General features: G+C 47.5%; 1 protein-coding gene across 1 annotated transcript in view; it reads right to left on the minus strand.

Annotated features, from left to right (window-relative positions):
• Positions 1-2,015: 2,015 nt before the first annotated feature.
• The window catches only part of OSBPL7 (oxysterol binding protein like 7), a 46,453-nt gene continuing 20,678 nt past the window's right edge, over positions 2,016-27,790 (minus strand). Inside the window, exons 7-24 of the mRNA XM_066627947.1 lie at positions 27,621-27,752; positions 26,121-26,247; positions 25,283-25,386; positions 24,104-24,196; positions 23,783-23,912; positions 22,344-22,492; positions 21,856-21,963; positions 19,834-19,965; positions 17,485-17,578; positions 16,028-16,341; positions 14,090-14,227; positions 12,881-12,944; positions 12,312-12,390; positions 12,061-12,205; positions 10,930-11,074; positions 7,927-8,053; positions 7,291-7,413; positions 2,016-5,226 (exon numbers count right to left, since the gene is read on the minus strand). Coding sequence (XP_066484044.1) covers positions 5,118-5,226; positions 7,291-7,413; positions 7,927-8,053; positions 10,930-11,074; positions 12,061-12,205; positions 12,312-12,390; positions 12,881-12,944; positions 14,090-14,227; positions 16,028-16,341; positions 17,485-17,578; positions 19,834-19,965; positions 21,856-21,963; positions 22,344-22,492; positions 23,783-23,912; positions 24,104-24,196; positions 25,283-25,386; positions 26,121-26,247; positions 27,621-27,752 — 2,313 coding nt within the window. The 3' untranslated portion in view covers positions 2,016-5,117. The remainder of the gene's footprint in view (positions 5,227-7,290; positions 7,414-7,926; positions 8,054-10,929; positions 11,075-12,060; positions 12,206-12,311; positions 12,391-12,880; positions 12,945-14,089; positions 14,228-16,027; positions 16,342-17,484; positions 17,579-19,833; positions 19,966-21,855; positions 21,964-22,343; positions 22,493-23,782; positions 23,913-24,103; positions 24,197-25,282; positions 25,387-26,120; positions 26,248-27,620; positions 27,753-27,790) is intronic.

Below are 27,790 nucleotides of genomic sequence, written 5' to 3' on the forward strand. Positions count from 1 at the left end.
TGAACTTGGAAGCTGAATTGAGAAGCCCCTGGTTCATATCCTGTCTCTACCATGGAACTCATTGGATGACTTCAGCAATCTGGTAAACTGGGGGTGAAGCTGGAACTCACTCAGCTTCACTCCCAGACTGCAATATGGAGATTATAATACTGACCTACCTTGCAGGGTTGTAACAAGCATGCTATTAGTCCCAGGCGGTTCCACAGGATTTTCCAACAGTCTTGCTTCAACTGTTTGGGTGGTAGTGTCTTTCCTAGCTCATTTATCCTTGCTGAGGCTCACGCTCAAACCAAAGCCTGCTGCTACCCCAGTGGATTCATTCCAGGATCCCAAGTGTTTAGCTCTTCTGTGCAGAAACTCAATGGTGCAATATTCTCAATATTGGTGCAATGGTGAACCAATGGTGCAATGGTTCTCAATATTTAGAAACTCTAAATATAATGGGGAGATCACCAAATGATAAGCTATGGCCAATCTGAAGTCCTGCAAGGGAAAAACACAGCTTCCCCTTGCAACCTTTTACCCTGCAAAGATTCCAGGAAGTGGAGTTGATGCACTTGTATTGGAATTGCAGAAGATCTGGCGAGAAAGTAGATGTGGTGTCAGCAGTGGCTCCTTTAAGGGTAAGGCTTGGGCATCCAGCAGAGTGTGCTGCACAGCTGCAGCCACTTGAAGGCAAAAGGGCCCTCAGGGATATAAGGAGCACCTGAGGCAGGAAGGGTTGGTGGGTTGTAGAAGGAGTGCAGGTTGGAGAGGAGGCTGACTGGGCTTAGTGACTTTGGAATCTGACCTCAGACTGTGACGGCTTATTGACTTTGGACTTTGCCCTGGATACTCTGACTGACTTTGTGACTAATGGACTGCTGGAACAGACTGCTGGAGACACAGTTTGGTGTGTGGGTGCTGTGCCCAAGACCTGCTGAGGACCAAGAGTCTGCTGTAGTGGCCAAAGGCTGCTGGCAGGAGTGAGGACCTCTGCAGGTTGAACAGGTGAGCTACCCTGGAGGTGGGGTTCAATAGGACTGCAGGGCAGAACCAGGGTCCTTCTTGGGTGAAAAAGGGGTGCTAATTAGCTAAATGTGGGCATAATTCTCCAGGCAGAGCTTGGCCTTGGAATCTAGCAGAACAGCACTCCACTGCCAAACTGAGCTTTGATAGTGTCAATCCCCATGCAGGTTGTAAGGCACAGGGGGCCAGAAACCCCTTGCCTTAAATCTTTCCACAGCCATGAATTCAAGATATTGCTTTAGGCAAGCCTCAGCCTCCATCCCCATGGGCATAATGCAATTAACCTACCTTACCACAGGTGCCCTACATAAGACTGAGGTGATGCCTGTTGATTGCTTTTGAATGCTCCTGAAGCATTCCCAGAGCATCTGAACAATACTGTATCTCCTTCCTTACTTCCTTCAAATCCTTCCTTAAAGCCATCTTTTCTATGAAGCTTTTGGCCCAAGGCCTTAGATGTCTTTCCTGACTTCCACAACTTAAGTTTAGGAATATATAACTAAACAATAACATATTAGTCTCCTACTTACCCCATCTCCAATTCTCTTTCCTGCCTCTGCTGCTTCTCTTACAGCTATATAGATTGAAAGCTCCTTGGGGCAGGGATCTGTCTTTCATTCTGTGTAAAATGCCATATACTTTATAGTAGTGGTTCCCAAACTTTTTTTTTGTTGGCTTCCTTGACCTACTGGGCCATTGGTAGCAGGGCTACTATTGTGTGCATTATATAGAGTGGCAGGCTTTTTGTGAGGATTCTGCGACTCCTCTGGCTGGTTTCCGCAGCTTGCTGGGGAGCAACGGTTACAGTCTGGGAACCACTGCTGTACACTGATGGTGGTATATGTACTGTTGTTGTTGTCATTATTGAATTGTGGCTTGTACTGGATACATGCAACTGAACGCTGAGAGCGCCGGTTGAGAGGATGAACAGAAAAAAGGCTACCACCTCATTGAAATGTCCTGAAATATTTTTATTGGACACGCCGTGGAATGTTCCAAGCCACAACACGAGGACAGAACAGAGGCCAATCGACGTGGACACAATAGAGGGAGCAGCAACTCGGCACCGGACCAGCCGGGTGACGAGGACAAGCGCAGGCTGACCTGCTTCAAGGGACGGACAGACAAAACACTAAAGACACCCAGCATATGGAGAAGGATGGAGAGACAGACAGGAGACTTACTGGAGTGGGTAGGCCTAGAATCTTCAGAAGGGGGCAAAACAGGAGGAAGCGGAACTTTCCCACCCACCCACATAGCTATGACCACACCCCTTTCCACAAGTAGCCCATAAAACAGGGATCACAACTCAGTTCCATGAGCCAAAGGGGTGCCTCAATCCCTTGCACAGTGTGGAAACCTCACAGAAAGAAACACATTTCCGGCCTCCTCTTCCCCTGAGCCCCAAATCAGACTGGAGACCTACCAATACTGGCCTGTGAAGAAATGTCCCATCATCCTGCCCCTCGGCAAGAAAGGAAACTAGAGTGTTTTACTAGAGATTGTTAATTATGCGCTGCCCACCCCAACCAACCCCACATAAAACATTAGGCAGGCTCAGTAAACAAGAATAGCTGAGAAACATGCTTGCCCAATGAAAGGTGAATGGGATAGTTGAGTGGCACAGTGGTAATCTTTTGTTACCTTGGAATCCAGGCAGTGAAAAGGCCTGCCTCAGCCTCACCTCCTTCCCAGTGACCTCTCAAAAAAAGATCCCCCAAGCCAGAATGGTTTTTAAAAAAATGTGGTGCAACCACTAGACTGCCCTGGTTCCATAGCTGGAATCCAGGAAGACAAGGGCTGCATCAGCCTTTCACTTCCCCCTGATTTTGCAAAGCAGCAGCTGGGAAACGGCAGTAGATGGACACTTTAATAATTTTGGGAAAAATCAGACAAGTGCGCCAAGAATCAGGGACTCAAAAAATGGACCTGAAAGCTCAGCATGATTCTTGTGCCTGAATTTTGCAAGACCGCAAAGACACAGAGATTTTCCAGTCACTTCCTGCCTGTAATGATGGGGGGCGGGGGGTGGAATGAAGCAACCTACCAACTAACAAAACAGAACACAAAAATCCACAAATTGAGCACCAAACTGTGAAAATAGATTGTAGGCTAGGTCTGCAGACCTTGTAGCTCACCAAGCCAAATGCTATCCACGTATGATAGCCCACTGTAGGGCTGAATAAATCTCCAGTTTGGCTGCCTGCTTGAAACTGCATAAAGAATGGGCACTGCCAGGGACTTGGCAGGCAGCAATATATGGCTTGGTGGGCTGGATTCAGCCTGGTGAGTCACACATTGTGCATGCCTGTTGCAAACTCAGCCAGAACTCACTTCCTTTCCTCCTCCCTTTCCCCCACCTCAGAAACAGGACCCAAGCCTCACACTATTCTGCAATCTTCTCGCCATAGATGAGGAAAAAAAAACCCTTATATGACAGGCCTTCAGGGAACAGATATAGAAAGACTTTCTCTTCCCCTCCCTCAAGAACTTTACCAACTACTCATTCTGCTATTTTGTTCTTCTCCCAGAAAGACACCCAAGGCCAGTGCTGGCCCAGCCATAAAGCAGGCTGATGAGGCTTGCGTCAAGTGGCGGAGGGGTGGTGTGTCAAGTGGTGAGAGAGTGGTGGATTTGGGGAATTCACTCCAAGCTTGCTGCCGCCTCCCTTCAGCCTGCTGCAAACATGAACTGCATTGGTCCACTTCCTGCTCACTAAAAACAAGCAGGAAGCACATTATCCACTTCCTTACCATGCTCCATCGTACAGTTTTTCCAAATAAGAATGTGCGGGATTTGGGGTTGTATGTAAAGGAACCACTAACATGGAGCTCCTTCATTTGCGTCGTCCCTTTAAATAAAACCGGAAGTCCTGCATTTCCTGGTTTGTAAAAACCGTGCGACAAAAGGGGCTTTTGTTTTTGGCATACTGTGGCAGTCCTGACAGTCCTGGGGTGGCATCAGGTATCATCCCTGGACTTGCCATTCCTGTCCAAGCCTTCTCACTCAAACACTGAGACACCCTAGTGTGATGCTGAGGTATAAATTGCTGTCATGGCTGACCCCACTTTCCTGCACTGGACTGTGGGAAACACTAGTAGTTGGTTCCTTTGTTGTTTGAATTATTGCTTCAATGCTGGACAAAATGAGAGGGGCCTACACATATGCTCCCAAAGAACAAAAAGGAGATACAAACAGACAGAACAGATAAACATATGCGCCTTGGCCCAGTTCCATGCTCTTGGCCCCTACAATGGGGCAGCTCCAGGAGTGCTTCCTTAAGGCGCTCTGCTAGAGAAAAGGTCCTGGTTTGGCTGGGCCTGAGGTACCACGCGGGCACCAACACTTCGGCATCCCTGAGGCCAAGAACCTTCATCCAATTGCTACAGTCACCTCAAGAGAGAAAAAAAGAGGGTATCGCTCCAAGAGCTACCAGCCACACCTCCACAAACAATCTGCTCCTAGAGGGAGAATCCCTAACCTGGGCCAGGCCTTGCCCTATAACAATCTCAGAGCTGCTTGAGAGAGTTTAACTCCCCTGAAAGGAATGTGAAGCAAAAAAAGAGGGGGGGGGAGAGAAGCCAGCAGCCACCACAGAAGGACCCAGCTTTTCCCATATCCAGGCTCCTGTGTGCAAACAGCTCACTCTGTTGCCCTGTTGTTCTTTCCTGATTTGCTGCTATGGCTGGAGCAAAAGGCAGGCATTGCGATCAGAGTTTCTCCCACTTGTGAGTCAATTGAGGGGGGCCTTCAATGCCACTCGTCACCTCGCTTCTGCCTCAGTCCATTTTGATCCAGGCAATGCTAAAGTGCTTCCCCTTGGCACCCGCAACAGTCCAGGGCTCCACCGAGGGCTGCCTAGCCAGCAGGCAGCAGTGCGAGAATAGGGAGGTGGACCAGGTGTGTTATCTCAGGTGCACGCATGGGAGGGTTGCTTTGGAAGTGCATGGCGTTAAAAAAACTCATTTCTCCCCCTCCTTGCAGTGCTGGTATTCCAGGATTGCATGCCTTGATCACCTTGTGCTTATCCATCAGGGGACCCTTATTGTCTACTCCCCCACAATGGAGGGATGGCAGGAAGGCACAGTCACTCCTGCAGATGCTCGTGGCTACCACAAGACCGCACTGTCCATATGGCTGAAGCCAGGCTCCATTCTCAGCTTCCAGTACGTGCTGTTGCTTAGCCAGGATTCCTTGCCATTGGCATCCACTTGCCGCCTGCCAGGAAGAAGAGATTCCATTAACAGCCAAAAGGAACAACTTGGAAAGGGAAAAATTCATGCAAGTCAAACACAATTCACTGCCCAGGATTGGGAAGCTGGAACATCAATCGGTTACAGCCTACAGAGTGTATTGCTTCTGCTTAAAAATCAATACATTAAATCTGCATGCTAACAAAAGCAAAGGGGTCTTATGCCCCTGGTCTAGAGCAGAGGTGTCCAAAGTTTTTGGCAGGAGGGCCACATTATCTCTCTGACACTGTGTTGGGGGCCGGGGGGGGAATTAATTTACATTTAAAATTTGAATAAATTTACATAAGCTTACATAAATGAATATATTAAAGATGAACTTATATGAGTGATTGAAGGTCTTGCAAACAGCTCACGCTGAAAGCAGTTGCATCAGGCCAGTGAGGGCTCCAATAAATCTCCAGAGAGCCAGAGGCTCATTGGAAACTGGGGGCTCCCTGAGGGCCACATTGAGAGGCCTCGAGGGCCACATGTGGCCCCAGGGCCGGGGTTTGGGCACCCCTGGTCTAGAGGATCCAAATCAAGCATTTTTACATTGTGCCTTCCAAAATCTATTCAGTTTCTACAAATCGTGCAAAATAGCAAGATGAGATGCACTGAAGCCCCCACTGCCTGGCAACAGAAAGCCCTACTTTGCAATCCCACCGGCTTCTAAGATCTCATATGTTTCTGCCTTCTATGCCTTTAGGAGCTGAACTGTGCCTCTCTCCCCTCATGGGGATCCACCAACCACCTCTGTGGGGAGAAGGAAGGCTAAAGAAAGCAACTGTGTCCTGTTTATTCAATCAAAGGTAAGCTGCCTTGAGGGTTTCTTAGGAGGTGGAAAGGCAAGACACAAATGTCTAGTTAGCTGGATAAATAAATACATTTTAAAGCTGACAGCCATGAGAACCCTTAAAAAAAAAATAAAGAACAAAGCTGAGGTTTTTCAGGATGCTGAACTTTTGTGTCCAGAACACAAACTCAGGGTTAACACTGTCCACGGTAGAATACACACAGTCTGCCTTCAGTTTGTCTCTTCCCAAACTGTAGAAGCTTCAAATATCACCTTATCCTGCCTGTCTGGGTCATTTTCTTCCTAAAGCGAACCTCATGCAAATCTCTCCATACCAAAAGTCTACCTCTTTAAATAACCTCCCTACTCAACTGCAAATGTGACGCCAACCATTCGGGCCTTAATCAAAACCAAGGAGCTCTCCTCCCCACTCCACTAGGGATGATAACACAATTTTTCTTCCTATCTTAATATATATCACCCTGTTACAGCTCTTGTGACAGGTCACAGTTCTTATCTCGCATTTGAGTTTTGCTTGGAGATGTCTCAGACTTACTCTGCCTCTTGCATTTCATTGCCATTTGGCTCCATCCTCCCCCCTCCCACCCATGCACGCTCTCTCGGCCGCATGAAGAGAACACATCAAGCATCTGACCCCCAAAAGTTTCTGCCACAATAAAGGCCCAATTCTATCCAACTTTCCAGCACCTATGCAGCTGCAATGCAGCCCAGAAGTAAGAGAACAAGCATCGCTTTACCTTGAGGAGGCCTTGCAGGATACAGCGCCACACCCCATTGGCATGGCTGCATCAGCACTGAAAAACTAGATAGGATTGGGCCCAAAATTTGTTCGTCTTTAAGGTCTAAAGCCACAAAACTTTACCATTCCTGCGGTAACAGACTCCCATGGCTACCTCTCCACCTTCCCCCCCTCCAGTAACTTCCTAGGCCCATCCGCATTACCAAGTCCTTCAGTCTTGGTCTCTAACGGCCCAATCCTAACCAACATTGCGCACCAATGCAGCTGCAATGCAGCCCGAGGTAAGGGAACAAATGTTCCCTGACCTTGAGGAGGCCTTTGTTACTGCCCCATCACTGTTACTGCCCCATCACTGCCAACAACACACCTTGTTGGCATGGCTGCATCGGCGCTGGATAGTTGGATAGGATTGGACCCTAAATCAGTAGAAGCTGTGACATGCATTGCCTGCCAAGACTCCCAAAGGGCACAGAAGGAGCAGGCAGGGAAAAATGTACCTAAAGAATCGTGCCTGATGAAGGATGTTGTTATCCTCCATCACCCGACGCCGGTCACGTTGCAACTGTTCGATCCGCCGTTTCTGGGACTCCGCAGCCTGTACGTTCCCCTCTTCTAAGTACCTAGGAAAATAAAAGGACAGCAGGCACCCAAGTCAGTGAGATCATTTTCCATTCACATTGCATCTCACGGTGCTCTGACAGTAGCCAGAGGGATATCCAGGAAAAGGGCTGTCTTGACATGCTTGGTTATTCTGATATCTCTGTTTATTGACACAATGTGCATGCTGTAATTGTTGGCTTGCAAGCTGGATTGAGAATCTATTGACCAAAACAAAGCTGAATATAATAAACAGAATAAGATCTTTCTCACTCTGGGGAGAGATGTCAGGCCCCTACTTCAATGAGTTTTAAGCTGGCTCTTAAAAAGGTTTTTCTTCCTCCTGAACCTAAATGGACTCATTCTCCTGGCTTACTTAAGACACTGCTTGCCGTTTTATCTGTGCTTTTAAAATTTTGCCCTTATTCTTTGTAAAATTGTTGTTTTCTCATGCACTGCCTTGGGAAGAGTTTTATTTTTTAAAGGCGGTATACAAAGATATTAGATTAAAAATAAAATGGCTTCCCTGCCCTCACCGTTGGTCAGGTCTCAGCCGTGTGTCCGTGGATGGCAGGAGGCGCTTGAGCTCTGGGGTTAACTCGTTCAGCTCCAAAGCAAACTGAGTGAATCCATAGTTCTTCTCATAGTCCCGGGGCATGAGGTCTGGAGGGACACAGACAGACATATCAGATCAATGAACACCCACACTATATCCCATTCACTCTACTATCCTAAACACTGGAAGAAAGGGACGGGGCAATCCTATGCACATCCCTCAAACTCATCCCAGAAGCTTGTGGGATGTTGTTGGTTGCTAGACATGCAAATAGATATGAAATGAAGGTGGGGATTGGAACCATGATTGATGAGGATACAAAGGCCTGCCAAGGGAAGGAAGGGTTGATCCCTGCAGGAATAAGTACCATTTTCTGTATTGCTTGGTCAATACTTCGCAGGCTCTCTGACCTAAAATGGATCGAGCACAATTTGTTTTGGTTTTCTACTGGTTCCAAATTTTACACAGTGTATTCCTGGTTCCCCAAGTTCTGCACCATCATTCAGTTGTGTTTCTCTGCAACACCTATGCTGGATGTGGCTCACCTGTGTTTACCCATATACATCACAGCAGTATTTTGCCCTTTGTATGGTCTGGGTGTTGGTTACTAGGTATGCAAATATGATTGAGATGAGGGTGGGAAATGGGATGTAACAAAGGCTTTAATGCCTCTCTAAAGCAAAGTAGTGCTATTCTCTTAGACAGCAACAAGGGGGGGGGGACTCCCTCATAAATGAGAGGTTACAAGTTCCCTGAACACCGTTCATTACCTCCCCCTTCCTCTCAGTTTTTCAGTGGCACCACTTTTGCTAACAACAAGAATGTTTTAGGAGAAAGACTCAGAGATGTGTGGAAGATTCTAGGACAGCAATGTGAAAAATGCAGAGTTCTGGTCAAAAATTCAGCCTCTTTCATCCTCAGCATTTCCTCTTTATTTTATTTTATTTTTAAAATCAGGTTTCTAGTTCTCATAGCTGCAAAGTTGACCTCAAAGTATGTAGGCAATCCCTGGTAAAAACTTACAAACCAGAGATGGAGGATTAGTAAGATTTCCAGTGGGCAGAGGGCAAGCTGAAGTGGCCCTCTTAATGAGTTGCAGAAGCAGAATCCATTATGTCAAAAACTCAAATACATACTATATAGGTGGCAAAATTCAGTTACTCTCATGGGCCAAATGACGCATTATGTGAAGCACATCATTGCAGTTTATGTCCTTGGTTTTGTTTCTTTCCGAAGTGGGAGCTGTGTGGCGTCCCAAACCAGATCTGGTTTGTAGGAGGGGAAGGTAGGATTTAACCCTTGCCAGGACTATGGTCCTGATCTGGTTCAGAGTCCCCCACAGATCCTATTTCCTGTGAGGGGGGAACACTCCCATTAGTGCCAGTGGGAGAGATAAAGGGTTTTTTTATTATTATTTCATAAGCATCTGCACATAGAGAAACAGAGAAGCATAATCCAATGATTTAGTTAAAACATAACTTGAAGGACACCAGCCTGCTTTATTACAGGGTCATACAAAAGCTAGAGGGACCCTGATTTCAATGGTAAGCAGGTCACCTTCTCTTAAAGAAATAAACGAAATAAGACAAGTAGTGGTATATAGGCTGGATCTTGAGGCAGGGGTGTTTGTCAAGGTTTGTTCAGGTTGGACCTGGGCCATGGGCTATCAGTTAACCCACCCAGCCGAATCAACACCTGAACACTCCACGGGTGGCACAATAGTGCACTGGTGTACCTGAGGGGGGTTAGGGGGGCAAATGCCCAGGGGTGCCACCTGGGGGCGCTACCATGACCCCCTCCCGCCACTGCCTTCCCCCCCCCTACAAGCCTAAAGGCCTTCTGAGGGCTGGAGAGACTGCCTGTGGCCTCCCTGGCTCCCAGAAGGCCTTCTGAGGCCTCTGGAAGGCCTAAAAAGTCACTTCTGGTTTTCATCAAAAACCAGAAGTGACATTTTTAGGGCTTCTGGAAGCTTCAGAAGGCCTTCTGGGACCCAAGGAGGCAGTGGGCGGCCTCTCCAGCCCTCAGAAGGCCTCCGGATGAACCCATTGGGGGTGGGCAGCATTTTGTGGTCCTGGCCCCTGATGGCACAGGGGCCAGGATCACAGCTGAAATAATGTCCAATGAGCCATGAGGGGGGGATAGGACCCCCAGCAACCTTGGGCCAAGCCTGCCAACATAGGAAAACCACAACGCCCCAGTTCTCAAGATGCATCAGCTCAGCTGTCCCTAGTGGGAGGTTTCTCCCATCTCTCTCTTGGCCCTCCTCTGAACGGATGGCCATTTATCACCCATTACCAGGCACTCTAGGGCTCTTCTCACACCTACACCCAAACACCCTTTTTGTAGTGGAGGCTCATTTTTTAAGAGCTGGTCCCCTTGCACAGTTTGGACTGTCCTTTCTAGACATCAATATTGTTGCAGCCCCATGGCTGGCCTCCTATATCCACCAACTGATGTCATGGGTCAGAGCTCAGTCTCTAGTCAGGCTATTCCCCTAACGGTGTCAGGTTTCCCCTGAAGTTCAGCATTCACATGTTTCTTTGCCATCACACCTTCCATTCTGGCTAACTGGGTGGCCTCTTGCACAACTCCCATTCATTTCAACACGGTTTGTGCAGGAAACCATTAGGTAACTTTTATTGTGTCCCAAATGAATTTGCTGCTACTGTATTATGCAGTATCCTCTTCTCTTGGCCACTGGGACCCAACTCAATAATAATATCTCCGACTTTGTTTAGAAGCAAAAAGGTACACACACTTTTTGAGGTTCAGCAATGAGAGCTAGAAATTTGATTGTTCATTTTAATTTTAAAAAGACATCTTGCCAGAAGGCAAGGTTCTCCAAGTTTCTACAAAGATCACGTATCTGCAGGGTATCAGCAGAGCCTCAGCCCTAGTGGAGCAAGACTTCATCAGTCCCCTACAGAAGGAAAGGAAGCCCTGATGTTCCCATTGCCCACTCCTCGGCGCAGTTGGTTCTTACTGGGCCTCCAGATGCACTTGCCGACGGGGGCCACGCCACGATACAACCCATCATGCCACTTCCCGAAGAGCCGGTGGATAACTTTGCCGCTATGGCTGAGAATGGCGCCCTGCACCTCGTTGACCCCGGAACCCCAGTACCGTGCCTGCCAGAGAGGGGAGGGGGGTTAGGGCAGGGAGGATGGCTCCGTACAGTCAGATGGAAATGCAGGAGGGGGATGGGGAAAAAATATGGCACAGAGGAAATGGGAAAGATAGAAGGAGGGGTAGAAGAGGGAGACATCTGGGAGCAAATCAGTTTGGGAATCCGGGGGAAAAGGCATGGGAAACATTTGGAGATGGTTAAAAGATGGCAAGAGACACAGAGTAAAGAATCTGCAGAAAAAAGGCGCAGAGTGGGGGAGAGAGAATGGTGCATAATGAAGGTTCAAAGGGGTGGGGCAAGAAGAGGACTGGAAGAAATCCAGGCACCGCAGGAGGAGGACACAATATTGACTGGATATGGGAGTTGGCAACCCAGAAAACTGCCTGGAGTGCAGGCCTTTGTGGGGGGGGGGGGGATGCGCTCAGCATTTCAGTAATCTCTCCTTAAATTTTTTTTTTAAACCTTGTATGAGATCAGAGGACATCAAATTGTCTTTATTTACTCATTTAAGGCATGAATACATACAGAATCACAGGTGCACGTAGAAAAATTGAATTGTCTTGCGTGGCAGGGATGAGTGATACACGCAGACCCTGCATCAAAGTGGTGTGAGTGACTACAAATGCAATTAAGATACAATACCTCAAGGCATTCAGAAGTTGAATTAATGATGGAGAGGAAGGGAGGCACTGAAGACCCCTTGCCAAAGGTTCCATTTGGTCTAGGGCTGGCCATTGTAGGGCAGTGTCAAAGTGCTACCAGGTAGGACAGAGAAGGAGGTGAGTGGTCCCCAGACACCAGAGGCTGGGTTAAAAAAAAAGAGGTGGGGAATGTGGGTACCAGAGCAAGAGGAGGGAGAATTAGTAAGACCTCTATTGGCATAAAAGGAAGGAGAATTAAGGCACTGGATGGTGGGGCAAGCAGACAAAAAAAGAAGCAAGAGGTGAGGCAAGAGTGCAGCAGATGTGGCCCGAGGACAGAGCTTACTTTGCAGAAGGTGATCTTGCAGTGATAGGTGCTGTCCCGCGTGTTCCGAATCAGCACCTCGCCATAATGTTCTATCCAACGCTGGCCGCTCAAGATGTTGTGAATGCAGGAGGTCACCTTGTTCCATTCGTAGTGGTCCCCAAACCTTTTTGGGGACAGAAGGAAAGCAACAGTGGGGATCCGGGATTTGCAGAAGCAGGTGGAATTCATGAGAATCAGAGGGGTGGGATTAACCAGGATTGGCAACTCACCTGGGAAGCAGGACATTCACAGTACCCACAGGGATGATCTCTAGGGATTTGCCCCAGAATTTATTTTTCCACTTCATGTCTAAAGAAAAAAGAAGGGGGAAAAATTAGTGAGAGAGGAAGTCCAGAGAGAGAGAGACGAGCCCCATGCTCAGGTTTAACCACGCTTTGGTATTGTAAACTGTGAAAAGGAAAGGGGTGACAAGAGTCATGCTCAAAGCATCAAGGTGGATTTCTTTCAAAGGCAAAAACTGAACTAGCTACTGTGGCTCAAAACTCCCTAGAACCTGCATCTTTTGACCAAGAAATCTGGGCCCCTAGTGTCAGATATGTAGGTGCTTGCTTTGGCAGTGAAGAAAAGACACTCCATACATGTTCAGAAACACTCTTTTCTTACTTCTTCTTGCACTCGAGTTCAGCCACGGCATTGAAAAGCAGTGCTGGGATTGCCCTCTGGGAAGACCCTAAAAGGGTCCTAACACAGGAGACAAAGCGGGCAACCTTCGCCCGAAGAATGCTTCCACTTCCCTCCCCTCGCCATCCACATCTTTGTGTTTACCTTGAGGCCTCACCTTGCCAGAAAACGAAGTTATCAGACTCTGCATGGCAGGCGGAGATGGGAGGATGGTGGCACACCTGCAGATTGGGGGCAAAAGGAAGACATAAGAACATAAGAACAGCCCCACTGGATCAGGCCATAGGCCCATCTAGTCCAACTTCCTATATCTCACAGCAGCCCACCAAATGCCCCTGGGAGCACACCAGATAACAAGAGACCTCATTCTGGTGCCCTCCCTTGCATCTGGCATTCTGACATAGCCCATTTCTAAAATCAGGAAATCAGAAAGACAATAAGGTGCCAGCCTTTGGGGGACAACTTCTTTTGTACCCAGGAAGAAATAATTTCTCTTTGTCCCCTCCATGGGAGAAGATGGAGGAAGAACCCCAAAAGTCACTTCTGTGACTTTTCCCACCGGCACACCTTTATCACTCCTCTATCCTGAGAACCAGAAAGTTGGCATCTAGCACACACAGGGTGTGGTCATTTATAAGGTCATAAATGTATTATTGATTATGGACACCCACCATCTACAGAGCAAGCATTTGCAAGCCAAATAGAACTATTTCACGCTACTGTTTCTCAGAAGACCCAAAGTCTACATATAGGTCCCGCTTCCTTTTATCCTCACAACCCTACAAAGTAGGATTCAGTTTTCATATCAGATCCATCTGTCTTATCCTTGTCTCCTCATGTGGGAATGTGCTTGCTCAATCAAGGTGTAAAAAAGTGTCATCTTTACACCTCTTCTAAAAAATGAGCAAAAGAGCACAGTGGTGAGAAACCGATTTCCATGAAATTGAAGTAACAGCACAATCCTAGGCATGTCTACTCAGAAGTACGGATCATTTACTTCAGTGGGAGTTACTCCCAGGAAAGTGTGCATAAGATTGCAGCCTAAGCTTTACTTTGACTGGTTCAGAGGGACAGATTTCATGGCCAAGATAGGAAGCAGAGGCACGTATCTCAGACAGGAAGCAGAGGTAGCCCAGACAGGTAGCCCAGACAGGTAGCCCAGACAGTTCTACTGCACCAACATGGCCTTTTTATTATTGCCTTTCTGTCTTGTGGGTTTTGGGGGGTTTGTTTGTTGACAGACAAATTGTTTTTTTATGTAATGTTGTTAGTTGCCCTGGTGCTTCCTTAGATCAACGGCAAATCCCTGGCAGTAATCCATGCTCTTGCCTTCCTTGCTCTACACCCCACACTGTCAATTCAGTACCTGCTCACTAATGAAACGAAAGCCCTTGTCTGGTCGCACGCATTCGTATGTTTCCCCCAGCACAGGATTGAATGGCTTGCTGCCGGCCCGGTGGTAGGTGGAGGCATAGGCAGATACAGCAAAGGCAGCTACACAGAGCTGCAAGAACAAAACAGAGGAAAACATTAGGACTAGCTGCCAGGAAACTAAGGGTTTTAACCAGCAGAGACAGTAAAGGAGTGCAAGGGGGGGGGACCAGGAAGGAAAGGAAGGTTATGCTCTGTCTTGATGCTTATACAGCCAATCACACCATAAACCCTACCTCTCAAGACACTTTGGACACTCAATTTTCATGGCAAAATTCTCACTTTGGGTGTGAGAAGTCCCGGGTTAAAATCAGTGGCATAGTTAGGGTCTCTGGCACCCAAGGCATGTAAGTTTTTTGCACCTCCCATACACTCCACCCCCGGCCTCAGCCTCATGGCATGGTTCCCAGGACAATGTACCCCCCCTAACCCCCTATCTATGCCATTGGTTAAACTTCCCAGCCAAGTCTATGCCTCCAGAGGAGGAGGGACCACACCACTGGAAAGTAAAGGAGAGAAGATGGGCTGTAACTCAGTGACACCGCACCTGCTTGGGATGCAGACGGTCCCAGGTTCAATTCCTGGTATCTCCAGGAAGGGGTGGAAAAGTCTGAAGAGGTGGGGAGGCCCTGCCACTCAGTGAAGACACCACTGAGCTTAGATGGGCCCATGGTTTCCCTCTCAGTGAGGTTATTTATATTATCAGTGAGGCAGCTTCATATCCTAATTCTCCCAAGACATTTTGGTAAGACACTACCCTGCAGTACACGCTCTTTTCTTGTAGACAAAGAGTAACAGAAAAGAAGGGGGAAACAGAACTTCAGGTCCTCTCATGCAGGGATCTGGAAACAGTGGTTGGTGCCTAAAACAAACAGCGCTGGGGACAAAGCTTGCCTGGAAGGGCTTTCCTCTTATTCCAGAAACTTTAAGTCACTCACTGGGGAAGGAAAAGGCACTTTTTTCCCTCTCTTACTATCCTACTTGCATAGAAGAGGAGAAAAAAAAATCCTCCAGCCAATATGGAAGTGCAAGAAACTACATTATGAAATTTAGGATGCTGTAGTGGTTCAAATGCTGGACTTAGGCCTAGAAGATCCAGATTCAAATCCCTGAGCAGCCATGAAGCTTCCTGGATGACCTTACCCTGTCTCAGCCTCGCCTACCTCACAGGGTTGTTGTGAGGACAAGAGGAAACCATAGACACCACCCTGAGTTCGGAAGGGGAGGGGAGGGGAGGGGGGAGGGAGGGAGGGAGGGATGGATGGATGGATGGATGGATGGGATGGGATGGGATGGGATGGGATGGGATGGGATGGGATGGGATGATTTTGCTATTAAGCCCTCCTGATCAAAAAACCCAGATATAGATGGGCTGGCGGCTATCATTAACAGAAGTGAGGAAAGGTACTCTTCATATGCTCAGACACACTCTCTGTTTTTGTTACTTCCATGTTTCAGAGTGCAGCCCAAGCATTCCAAACAGGTTCCAGGACTAAATCCCTAGCCCAGCAATATGGCTGAATGAAACAGCCACTTTGAGCCGAGGGCTAGGGGGAGTGGGAAACTGGCCTGAGATGGGAGAGCCCAAACTACACCCAGAGCCTGCAATGAGAGTAGACAGGCAGAGCTGGATAAACATGGTTTCTCCTTAGAACATAAGAACAGCCCCACTGGATCAGGCCATAGGCCCATCTAGTCCAGCTTCCTGTATCTCACAGCGGCCCACCAAATGCCCCAAATGCCCCTACTACAGTTCCTTGTAGTAGGAACTGGTAAACCAAAGGATACAAATGGAAGACACCCTTGCTTGCCTGCCCACCATAACCCCCGCAGCAAGCCGAGGGCACCGGCACAGTGGTAGTGAGACAGATACCAGTCTTTCACAGGGGTCCGGGTTACGGCTGGCTGCATCCAGGAGGGCACTGTACTCTAGTTCCTCGCAAAGACGTTGCAGTGTATTGAGGGGCTCGTTCAGCTGAACCGGCATGGAGACCTTGGAGAGATCTTTGCCAATGTTATTGCGAAGAATGTTCCATACGCTGACATCGCTAGTGTGGACATGGGAGGCTGGGAGGCAGTTCCGTCGTGAGATCCCAGGTCCTGGGCCGGGAAGGTACAAGGGAAGAGGGACCGGCAGATCAAGGTTCATCTCAGTGGTGTCTCTAACGAAGTGCATAGCGCTTGGTCCTGTTGGAAGGCATACAAACAGCTATCCTAAGCCGGGCTTTGAGGATGGGAGATGCATATCCAACCCCTCTATCCAAGAGCTTCTGACATTCCTTCTGACCCATTTGTTCAAGGCATGGACCTCCTGCACTACAAAATGCACATTCCAAATTATGTGTCAGGAAAATTCTGCCCCTATAAAGCAAGGAAATGTGTTTGAATGGCACAAGTTCAGCCCGGCTGGATCAGTTTGCAGACCCATTTAGTCCAATCTCCTGTCCTCAACAGTGGTCAACCAGATGTTTCCAGGAAGTTCACAAACAGGACATGAAGGCAACAGCACCCTTCCCTCATTCATCACCAGCACCTGGAACTTAGAGTGCATGTTGCTTAGCAACATTCCAACCAACATATACAATGGTCCATCACTGGTTTACTGTAAAGCAGTTGAAAAAGTTGAACCTCTATACTTTGGTGTTGGTGGTGATCTTAGGATGCCCTAGAGGCCTCCTCTGGGTTGCACTGGACCTCCATGGGCCACAGAATAGCCTGGACCAGCAGAAGTGTCCAGAAGCTACTTCTGGTTTTTGGAAAACTACTTCTGGTCTACTTCCAAAAAACCAGAAGTAGCTTCCAGACACTTCTGTGGGCCTCTCTGAGGCCTGTGGGGGCCTGTTGCAATCTGGAGGAGGTAAGTTTTTATACATTTTTGCATAACAACAAAATCACTTCAGAAAACGTAACCCCATCGTTAAGCAACACATACCTGAACACTGCCTCTGAACGTGAAGGCTGCATTGAGTTGAGTAGCTCACAGCCATTAAGAGATGCCATCCTCCATGATTCTGTCCAGTCATTTTTTAAAGCCATTTAAATTAGTGGCCATCACTACATCTCCTGGTCAAGAAGTCCAAAAGTTGGCTAATTATATGAAAAAAATTATTCCTTATGTCTGTACTGAAAACTACTAAACTTGCCAATCAATTTCCTAACCCTATAATTAGGACCACATATGCCCAAGGAAAACCTAGGGGTGGATTCATCTACAGCCCAAGTCTGATCTCTTTAGAGCCTCCTTGTCTTGTCCCCTTCCCTCCACAATGTCTCCATTTCACAGATCCTCCCTTTTGAAACACACACCTGCCCACATCCTGGATCAAGTACCTTTGGGACAGCGCCCAGGGCCTCCCACCAGATCAGCTGCTTCCTCCAAGAGGCTGTTGGTCACCTCACTGATGCAGGATTCATCATCTGTGGCCTGGAGGAGCAACAGAGGTTACACAGGCCAAGGGGAAGGGGTGACTTGCCAGGAAAGACTAGGAAAGGAAGGGGCTCTGTTGATGTGAAGACAATTAGAGGCAGAACAGAAGCCTAGGAATTGAGCAAGGATATGAAATCCATTGTATCTTTCCAATATGGGCAGGGTGTGGGGGGGGGGGGGAAGACTTCAACACTCAGAAAGGAAGGATTAAAAAAAAAGAGAGAGAATCCATTCTGCAAAAAGTCTCCAGGGAAGCTTAAAAAGTGGTTCAGAGTGGGGCAAGCTCCTATCCTACCTGTGGCTCCCACCACTATATAAATTTAGCCAATGCAACCTCCATTCTCTGTTTCAGTCAAGCTTTAAAGGAGAACAAAAGAAGCTTCTGGGGAGCTCTTGACCCTGTGTATCCCAACCTGGTACAGAGAGTGGAGCAGGGTGAAATGATGCCTTGAAGTTCACTCCCACAAATATGCAGCAAAATCACTGGTTATGAAAGCCCAAGGCTTTGTGGCAAACAGAGGCTGCTTCTGGACAAGACAGGGGGCCAGAAACAGGGAGGTGGAAAACCAAAGAGATACATAGATTTCCCAGGGATCTCTGAGAACACAGCACAGCAAGGGCAGCAATACAGAGATCTTGGAGGTGTTCAAAAAGGAAGTGAAGATCTAAAGCCTTTACACAGAAAGACTAGCCTATCTATACTTTTATGGCACAATCCTATTCATGGTTTGCACCAGTGGAGCATGCGCTCCGCCAGCACAAACTTTTGCTAACGTGTCATAAAACACATTGCAGCAGTGTGCCAGTGGGAAGGCCAGAGCCTTCCCCAGTGCACTGGTATAGGAGAGCAGGTAAGTCCAGAACTGTGCAGTGCAGGGGTGAGAGAGGATGGGGGGGGGGCGTAGAACAGCGATGGGCAGATCAGGTCCGGGGTGGCATGATCAGGGTGTGCCATATCCTATCCTCCTTCCTGGGTCTGATCCGCCAACATGGATCAGCTTAAATTTGCGCCAGCAGGTAGGGTCTAGGTTGACCCATAGCAGCAGCTGGGGGCAAGGGGAAAAATACAGCCTTACCCCAAGGACACTTTCCACCTGCTGCAGCATAGCCTTTGCTGGTGACACTGTATCAGTGCAGGGAAGTTTAGAAGGATTGAGTTTTTAGTTGCTTCAGAGACTCCTGGGAAGAGTTGTGTGCCCCAAAGAATTGTGGGATAATAGTGACCCAGTGTCTCCTGATTTGAAGCAGGCACTAGAGTGATATCCAAAGGAAAAAGGTGAGTGGGGTGTAGAGAAGCAAAGGTCCAAGTAAACCTATTATTGGAAGGATGTGCAGCTTGCAAAGCTTTCACCTTCTAGTCATAAGGGTAAGCAAAAAGAGGGAGTCTGCAAGAGAAAAGATTTGTGAGGTTGTGGCATGTGGGGTGGAGGACAGGCCATTGAGGGTGTGGGAAAGGGGAAGAGCAACTTCTAGGCAGGGGGGAGTGGCTTTGCTGCTGGCTAATTCACAAAGGATGAGAGAGACAAAAACAGAAATAATGAAGAAATAATGCAAAGAAACGACAACGAAGTTCTATCGCTAAGATAAAATACTGTCAATTTGGAACCCATAATGTAAGATCATGCTATTGAACCCTGAATTAAAGCAGTTCCGTCTTCATTGCCATTCCCTTTTCTTTTAGGCGGGTGTACCTTTTTAAAAACAACCCTGAAAGGACTTTAAAAATGAATCACCGATGCTAGCAGTATCACTGGATTACATATATACATTGGACAACAAACATCTATGGAAGCCGCTGTGCCAGGGGCCAAGCACGCAATATTAATGTGCATGAGAGCGCATGGTGGTTATTTCTTCATGTGTCAGCAGGGGGTGCTACTGCTCCACATCAACCTGCTCGTGCGCTTCCCTTATGCTGACATTGAGGTTCTGGAACATGGAATATTTCAGACAATTTAAATATGAAGAACTAATCAGAGGATGCTTTCCAGTGTTCCAATGGCTGTTTCACCGAAACTCACAACGGCCTGTAATCTCTAGCTGTGAAGATGGTACCGCTGCCAGCTATACTTCTACTGTCAGATCAAGATCTGCCCCAAAGGCTTTATATCACCCACTTGCTTTAAATATGACCATCCTGAATTGGGCAGTGCGGGGGGAGGGGAGGGAGGGAGAAGCATTTAAGGACTGGAAAAGAAGCCCTTTAAAGACTCTCCCTTCAATGGAGCCCCTGAACAGCTGCATCCACTAACCTCGTTCTCTGATGAGCTGGCAGACAAGAACACCTCGCAGGCATCAAAGAATTCTGTGTGCGAATCCGAGAGAGACACGATACTGCGACTGGATAGCTGTTGCTCCTGACCCTTCACCAACAGCGTGCTTGGCTGCTGGGCAGAGAAGAAGACATTTCCATGAGATCTGGATGCAACAGTCCTTATGGCAAGAACACGGACTGCTTAGTAACGGGACGCCCAGCAGTCCCTGTGATTTTCCTTGCAAATAACTAGGGCTCGAAACGGCATTGAGGTGCACTGAGTGACCGTGTCCTGAACTGAACGGTTTTAATTACAGCACGTGCTGTCAAAATGACAGCAATCTCAGCTGAGATCTCAGTTGATCTCAGCTACTGAATGCCTATTCCCTGAATCAAAGTACTTGGCAGACATTGAGTGCCTTACTTGTATCTGCTATAAGGAATGCACTGGTCAGCAGCAAATCCGATGGGTGTCAAGAAGCTGGGTACGATGGCAACAGCCTGCCTATTTGTCCAAAGCACCTGGTAATTGAAGGGATACTACCCAGGCTCAGCCAATAACAAATGGGTGCCCAAAGCAGTACAGTACTCATATCCTTCTACCTATTTTGGTGCACATTAGTGCATATGTGCCCTGACCCCATTAGTGCATATGCACCATATCACCACCTCTTCCCCATTCGCCTCTCACTTGTTTTCTAAGGACATTGAATAAGAAGCCGATGTGGCAGCAGAAGGGTGGAGTGGTCTAGCTCAGTGGCCTCACTAGGGGGTGCGGGCCGCACCAGATGACGCACATGGAGGTGCAACACCACTACTGACCAAAATTTTTTAAATCTTGGCATTTTCGAATAATACCATCATGTTATCTATAATTTGGTGCATGATTTCATGCAATGAAAGCAACGAGGTTGAAATCTCTATTCTTTTTGGATGTTACAATATTCTAATACCACAAATACCACATTCTACATTACAAATTCTACACATTCTACAAATACCACTACAATATTCTAATAACACAAATACCACATTCTGGCGGTCAATATATTTTCCAGAAATTAAAACAGATTACTTTTCCAGTTAGAAATAATACTGTGGCTGCATCTGCCAACACTTTCTCACCTTCCTAGTACATTTTTAAAGTGATTATAATTTATTAAAATGTGCCCTTTGAATAAAAACAAGTAGCACCACAATTTGCTATTTTAACCAATAAATTTTGGAAAAAATATCACCAAAAAATAAAAATACCCCTACCTATCCACCATGAATTTGCCTGCTAAAGCCCCAATCCTATCCAACTTTTCAGAATCGATGCAGCCACAATGCAGCCCCAAGGCAAGGGATCAAACATTTCCTTACTTTGTGGAGACCTCTGTGACTGCCCCCTCTACCGCAGGATGCAGTGCACGTCCCATTAGCACTGCTGCATCAGTGCTGGAAAGTTGGATAGGATTGGGCCCTAAGCCTCATTAAATCACCATCCAAACTAACATTTAGAACCACATCCTACAAGGTGATGAACCTCCTCAGGGGCTCTCCCACTGTGCTCCTTGGGTGGAGTCAGCGGTTTTATTCTCTTCCCCTTCACCCCAACATGACTTATTGCCTTGTATGTTACCTTGTGCTCTGATTGGTGCCCCATTGCTGTAATGCATGCCCAAAACAAACCCATCCAGAAGCCAGACACACCAGCGATGACGGTGGAGACCACCCACGGAGGACCCCTGGACCCAGGATCCATGACCAGAGGCTGCCATCAGCGGAAGAAGCCTGAACTGGCACAGCTGGCCACGTGCAAGGTGAGACTTGGTCTTAGTGACTTATGAACTTTAAACCCACTAAGCGTAACCCCCTGAAACGGACCTGTACACTATGCCTGAATGTTCTGTGTTTGTGATCACCAATATTTTTCCAATGTATTTTAACCATGTTTCAGGACCTTATATTTTCTACTTCGTTGTTTGGAGTCAGCTCCAAAGATACTTCTCTCCTCTGCCCTGTAAGAATGGCTGACCTCATCAGGGTTGAAGGAAGCAAAGGAGTCCAGGGTGGTGTCTGAGGAGATGGAGAGTGAATGGAAACGGCGTATACAGTCTGGATTGTCCAGTGCTTGCAGAGAAGCCTGGAGAGGGTAGAAAAGAGGTAACTGTGAAACATGGGAGAATGCAGTTGCTTAAGGTTTGAGAGGTCAAAAACCAGGCATTGCTAATTTCTAAAATGAGAGGGTCAAGAGTTCAGGTGAATCGGGATGACACATTCCCTGATCATGTTGGGACAGGAGAGCAGGTAAGTCCAGCACTGTGTGTGGGCTGGTTTCTTTGTACACACAATGCGTTTACAATGGTAGAACATTCCGCTCATGTCCAGAGGCACTCTTGTCTCATTACTTCCCATGTTGCAAGGGGCCTGGCAAGGAATGACAATAAAAATCCAAGATTCTTATGCCAAGCACTGAAACCAGCAAAGGAACAGGCAACTCTGCCAGAGACAGTGACCCCTTACCACAGCTTTTGGACTTCCAGCATTTCCCCCACGACCACCTGCTGCTGAGGGCATGGTGGACCGCTGCAGATCCAATGTTCGCTGCAGTTCCTGGAGACGGTCCCGTTCTGCAGTCAGCACAGCCAGCACACTGCTGAGGGACCCGTGAACTGGCAAGAGGAGAGAAACACGTGCAAAAGTATACTCTATGATTCCATGGAACCTGGTGTTAGTCACAGCCACCAGAATCCTTAGAAAATCAATGTTCTCTCTCTCTCTTTTTTAAAAAAGAAAAATAGTCCAAATTCAATAATAATAAATGATAATAAACTTTATTTATACCCTGCCCTTCTCCCCAAAGGGACCCAGGGTGGCTTACAACATGTTAAGAACAGATTAAAACATAATTTAACAAACAGATAAAAACATATTAAAACACATTAACAGATACCATAAAAACACTAGTCAGATAAAAAGTCAGATAAAAAGAGCATAAAGCAGCAGATCATAGAGGACTCAGGCCTGTAAAAAATACTAAAAGATGTTAAAAAGGCCGTGAACTCAGAAGGCTTGTTTAAACAAAAAGGTCTTCAGGCCTCGCCGAAAAGTCTCAAGAGAGGGAGCCATTCTCAAGTCAAGGGGAAGGGCGTTCCATAATGTTGGTGCCACTACTGAGAAGGCCCTATTTCTTGCCGCCGCCCCACGTACCTCCTTAGGCGGCGGCACTTGTAAAAAGGCCTTCTCTGATGACCTAAGAGGACGAGCCGGATTGTGTGGAAGTAGGCAGTCTCTAAGATACCCTGGCCCAGAGCAGTATAGGGCTTTAAAGGTCAAAACCAGCACTTTGAACTGGGCCCGGAAACGAATGGGCAGCCAATGTAGCCCCCGGAGAAGCGGGCTGACAGAGTCAAACCGCCTAGCTCCAGTGACCACACGGGCCGCCGCATTCTGCACTGATTGCAGTTTCCGAATTCAATCCCTTAAGGATGTGAAGATCAGAGTGAAAAGGATGTGTGCAATGCCGGTTAAGAGCTCAAGAAGGGGCGTAATGGGGCAGGGAGGGAAAGGGCAGGATTTCTAATTAACAGAGGCAAGGCTTCTACTCCTGACATGGTCTCCTTACTCTCCAGAAGCAGAATAAGTTATGCAAAATATGCACATATCCATGCAGGTTGTAAAATGCAGCTTTCCTGGGTACACAAACTGGGTTACTCTGTCAACAAAACTTTATTTAGTACAGACAGCCCTGGAAATGGTGGAATATCCTCAAAAAAAGAACAGTTCTTGAACCCATCTTTCATTTCTCTCTTTCTCTCCCCCCCCCCCATCAACCCTGGCCAGAGCCCAGCCCAATTCCCAGACAGAACTCAATCTTCCCACCCACCCCCTACTTGATATAGATAAAAGAGACTGCCATCCCTGCACATTGCAGGTATCATACCCAATTCACACCAGCTCACCTTTCTGAGCCAAGATCCAGAAACTTCTCTGCAGCTGGCTGTATTCTGGAGGAAGGCTGAAGATGGCCTGATTTTGACAGGACTCCAAATATCTGGACAGATTGGGCACAGAGCCATGCAGGCGTCCCACCTGCTGGGAGCAAAAAACTGAGATTTTAGACACCCAAGCAAGCAACTCTTCATTTCCATCCCTTCTTCCTCCACTGTGTCTCACTGCTTAAAACATCCCTCCTCGGCCCCAGAAACTCCCCAACACTTATCATGACCAACACTTATCCCACCCCATGCCAGACTCAATGCAGCAGTCCCACACCAGCTCACCCTGCCTATTGTGTCGTCCTTTGCAAAACTCTGAGTGCACCAGATCCGGGTGGATCTCTTCCCTTTTCTGGGTCTTTCAGTGCCTGCTGACGTCTGCAAAAACAAGCAAGATTCTCTAACCACAGGTTGAGCTTCCCTAATCTGAAAATCCAAAATCCAATAACTTTTTGAGCACCACTATGATACACAGGCGGAAAATTTCACACCTGACCTCATGTGATGAGTCACAGTCAAAACGCAGGCACACAATAGACAATTTATTCAGTATCCCCAAGGGAAAAGAGGCCCTCCCAGCCTCCTTCAGTTACAATATATTTTTCCGTGCACACCCAGATTTCCCCCATGCAAGCATGCCCACACACAAATATTCCAAAATCCAAAAAAAATCCAAAATCTGAAATACTTCTGGCCCAAGTATTTCAGATAAAGGATACTCAACCCATACTACAAAATGTTTACTTCATGCCAGCAGAGTATTTATTTATTTATTTTTCACATTTTCATACCACCCTTCCTCCAAAGAGCTCAGGGTGGTGTACACAGCTGCTTCCCTCCTTTTTGTCCTCACAACAACCCTGTGAGGTAGGTGAGGCTGAGAGAAAGTGACTGGCCCAGGGTCACCCAGGAATCTTCATGGCTGAGGGGGGATTTGAACCTGGTTCATCCAGGTCTAAGTCCATCTCCCAAACCACTACACCACCCTAGTACTGTACACTCTCAAATATTATTTAATTTGAGACATGTGTTGGAGACATGTTAGATGACCTGTCAATTGTGTGGTTAATATATTACCAGAGTAGAGTAAGAGCAACCACGAAGACAGCTGCAGTGGCACAGAGGCTGAAGTAACCTATACATCAGGAATCTTTGCAGAAGTTGCAGACCTGCCATTAAGTCCAAAGGGGCAAATGTCCAGGCGCGAGCCTCTAGGACTCTGCGGAAGCCTCTCTGAGTTTATAGAGTTGAACCTCATAGAGGCTTCCTTGACGCAGCCCTTGGTTGTGCAAGGCTCTGTGAGTCTCAAGTGAGTGGGGGGGGGTGGATTTTCACATGAGGGGGCGGCAACAGCCCACAGGGGCGCCATCACGGACCTTTGCCCCGGGGCACGGCGCTGGGGAGGTCGACTGCTGCTTTGCAGAGAGGAAATGGCACCCTCAACCGCCACCAGCCCTTACCTACCTGACTATTAGAGATGAGGGGGGCAGAGGGAATACGGTGGAGAGACTCCAAACCCTGGAGCATCTGATTGAGCTCTTGGAGCTTTCCCTGGCATTCTGAGAGTTCTGGGGAAGAGGAAATCCAGCATTATCAAGAGAGGCAGAGGAATCTTGCAATGCAAGGAAACAATCAGTCAATTAACAGAGTTTGCATGGGTGATGTCTGCAAACTGAAGACAACAGAAGTCAGAAGGTGAGACTTTCCATGGACGAAGGCAAAGAACCTCAAGCCTCTGAAAGAAAATGCAATCTGTATAAAGGGAGCTGTGTAGCAGCATAGGAAAATTGGGGTGTACTGCAGGCACAGATTGAAAGCAATGGAGCCTATATTTCTGCACAAAGAACTGTTCATTCTTAATGACGCTTAATGATACTGGAAGGGAGAGGGTAAGAAATAAGGCCTCTCACCAGACCTTGCAGATAGGTAGGGTCATACAGGATGAAAGGTGCAGACCCAAAAGAGAAGCCATGGATCCAGTCCTCTTGTTTTTACCTCAGAAGACCAAACCTGGCTTGGAAATGGCCATTAGTTCCCCCCCCCCCCAATTAGGAGACAGTCCCTGCCTGGTGACAGTCCCCAGCTATGGAAAAGCCTCTGTACCAGCAGGGCAAGAATCGTCCTGTCACTTGAGTAAAGAAGAGGGAGAATAATCTAGATTCTAGAAGGAACCTGCTAACCAGATATGACAATGCAGACACCATGAAGGGAACAAGCAGGTTTGCCAGAAAAATGCAAAGGAGGAGAGGGAGCTGGTGGAGTGTCCAGGAAAGTCCTTTCCAGCAAGTGGTAAGAATCTCACCTGCAGAGCACCTGTCCAAACCTTTGCTGTCACTCAGCCAAGAATTCACCTTGTCTTGGGAACTGGTCAGAGAAGACAAGGCAGGAGCACTTTCCGACATCAGAGCACGGTGCCACGAGCCACAGGCCTGAAAGAACCAGGCAAGAAGGTATAGGAAAACTGGAAGGTAGAAGCAAAGGATTCTGGTAGTTCAGTCAATTGGACGCACCATAGCTGTGAATTTTCACCTGTAATTCACCCTAAAGTTGAACCTGGCACAAGGGCAAAAGATTGTAAACCAGAAGTGAAGGCTATTTGGGTCTCTAGAATCACTCCACACTGAGCGGAACCAGACAGGTGTCATTAACATCCTATCTTTATCTACAAAATGTCCCATAAACTTATGTTTATGCCCAAAATGAACTTATGTATAAAATGCTCCATAAGGGGTTGGGAACTTACATTTCTTTAGAATGAGTGTGAACTTATGCACTACACCAGCACAACCTATCCGGTGACTACTATATGTGCAATGTGTATATATGCTGGATGTTACAATGATGACGATGTTTTTATCACACCCTTCCTCCAAAATGTTCAGGGTGGCAAACAGGCAAGGCTCTTCCCTTGCCACTACATCCTCACAACAACCCTGCAGGGCAGATCTGGTTGAGAAAGAAGGTCTGGCCCAACTCACCCCCAGGGAGCTTCAAGATTGCGTGGGGATTTGAACTCAGTTCTAGTTCAGTCAGTGCTCTAACCACTACAGTACACTGGCTCTCACTTCTGCCCATGTTTAATACAGTATGCTTTGTTATGAAAAATGAGGTCTCCTCATTCTTCCTGCATATAACTCAGTGAAGAGGATGGAGGAGGGGCTCTGCTGTCCATAGGGTCACCTAACTGCCCACACACATGTGGGAGGAAATTAAAATAGTTTCCTCTTTGGAGATGGGGGAAAGCAGAGTAGCTTAAGCAGCAGACCCCCCCTTTTGGGTATCACCCCAGGGAACCTTACTCACCTGGCTGACTGCTAATCAATAAAAAGACAAAGAGGCAATGGCTTGTTAAAGTTGCAAAGAAGTTATTTACTTACAGTTTCATTGAGTATATATTTACAGTATCTGATTAGGATAAGAGGTTCAACTAATACTTAGGGATAGCAAGGCCCTAGAGCTGCCTTGCCCTGCATGCCTTGTGCTCAAGATGGCGTGGGCGTCAGAGCCCTGGTGTGGACATCTTAACAAGTCGGTATCAGAGGACAAAGAGGAGGTGCTCAGAGGAGAAGGGAAGGATAAATGGTTAGGGCCACACCCCACAAGGATCTCAGAGAGAACAGATAGAAATGTCAGGGTCACTGTACCATAGTTTGACCCCTTTTTTAAACAGCATCCTGCCCCCTCTGGACAGCAGACGGAGTTGCACCAACTCCAACAACACAGACACCCCCACACATGGGGTTCCGCATACTAACGAATGGCAGCTTCTAGTACAAGGAAACTTCTTTTTTCCTCAGCTCACCTGCGCAAGGTGAGGGGCTCTCCCTCCACGGCTTCCTGTCAGGAATGGTCGTTGGGATGCATCCAACACTTCTGCTTGGCGGTGCGAGCACAACTTGGTCACCCAGTTATTGAACTGGTCCTGGGATTTTATCTAGAAGGGAGGAGGTGAAGAGGCACCACCATGACATC

Source organism: Tiliqua scincoides, chromosome 5, assembly GCF_035046505.1.
Source record: "Tiliqua scincoides isolate rTilSci1 chromosome 5, rTilSci1.hap2, whole genome shotgun sequence".
Classification (NCBI taxonomy): Eukaryota; Metazoa; Chordata; class Lepidosauria; order Squamata; family Scincidae; genus Tiliqua; species Tiliqua scincoides.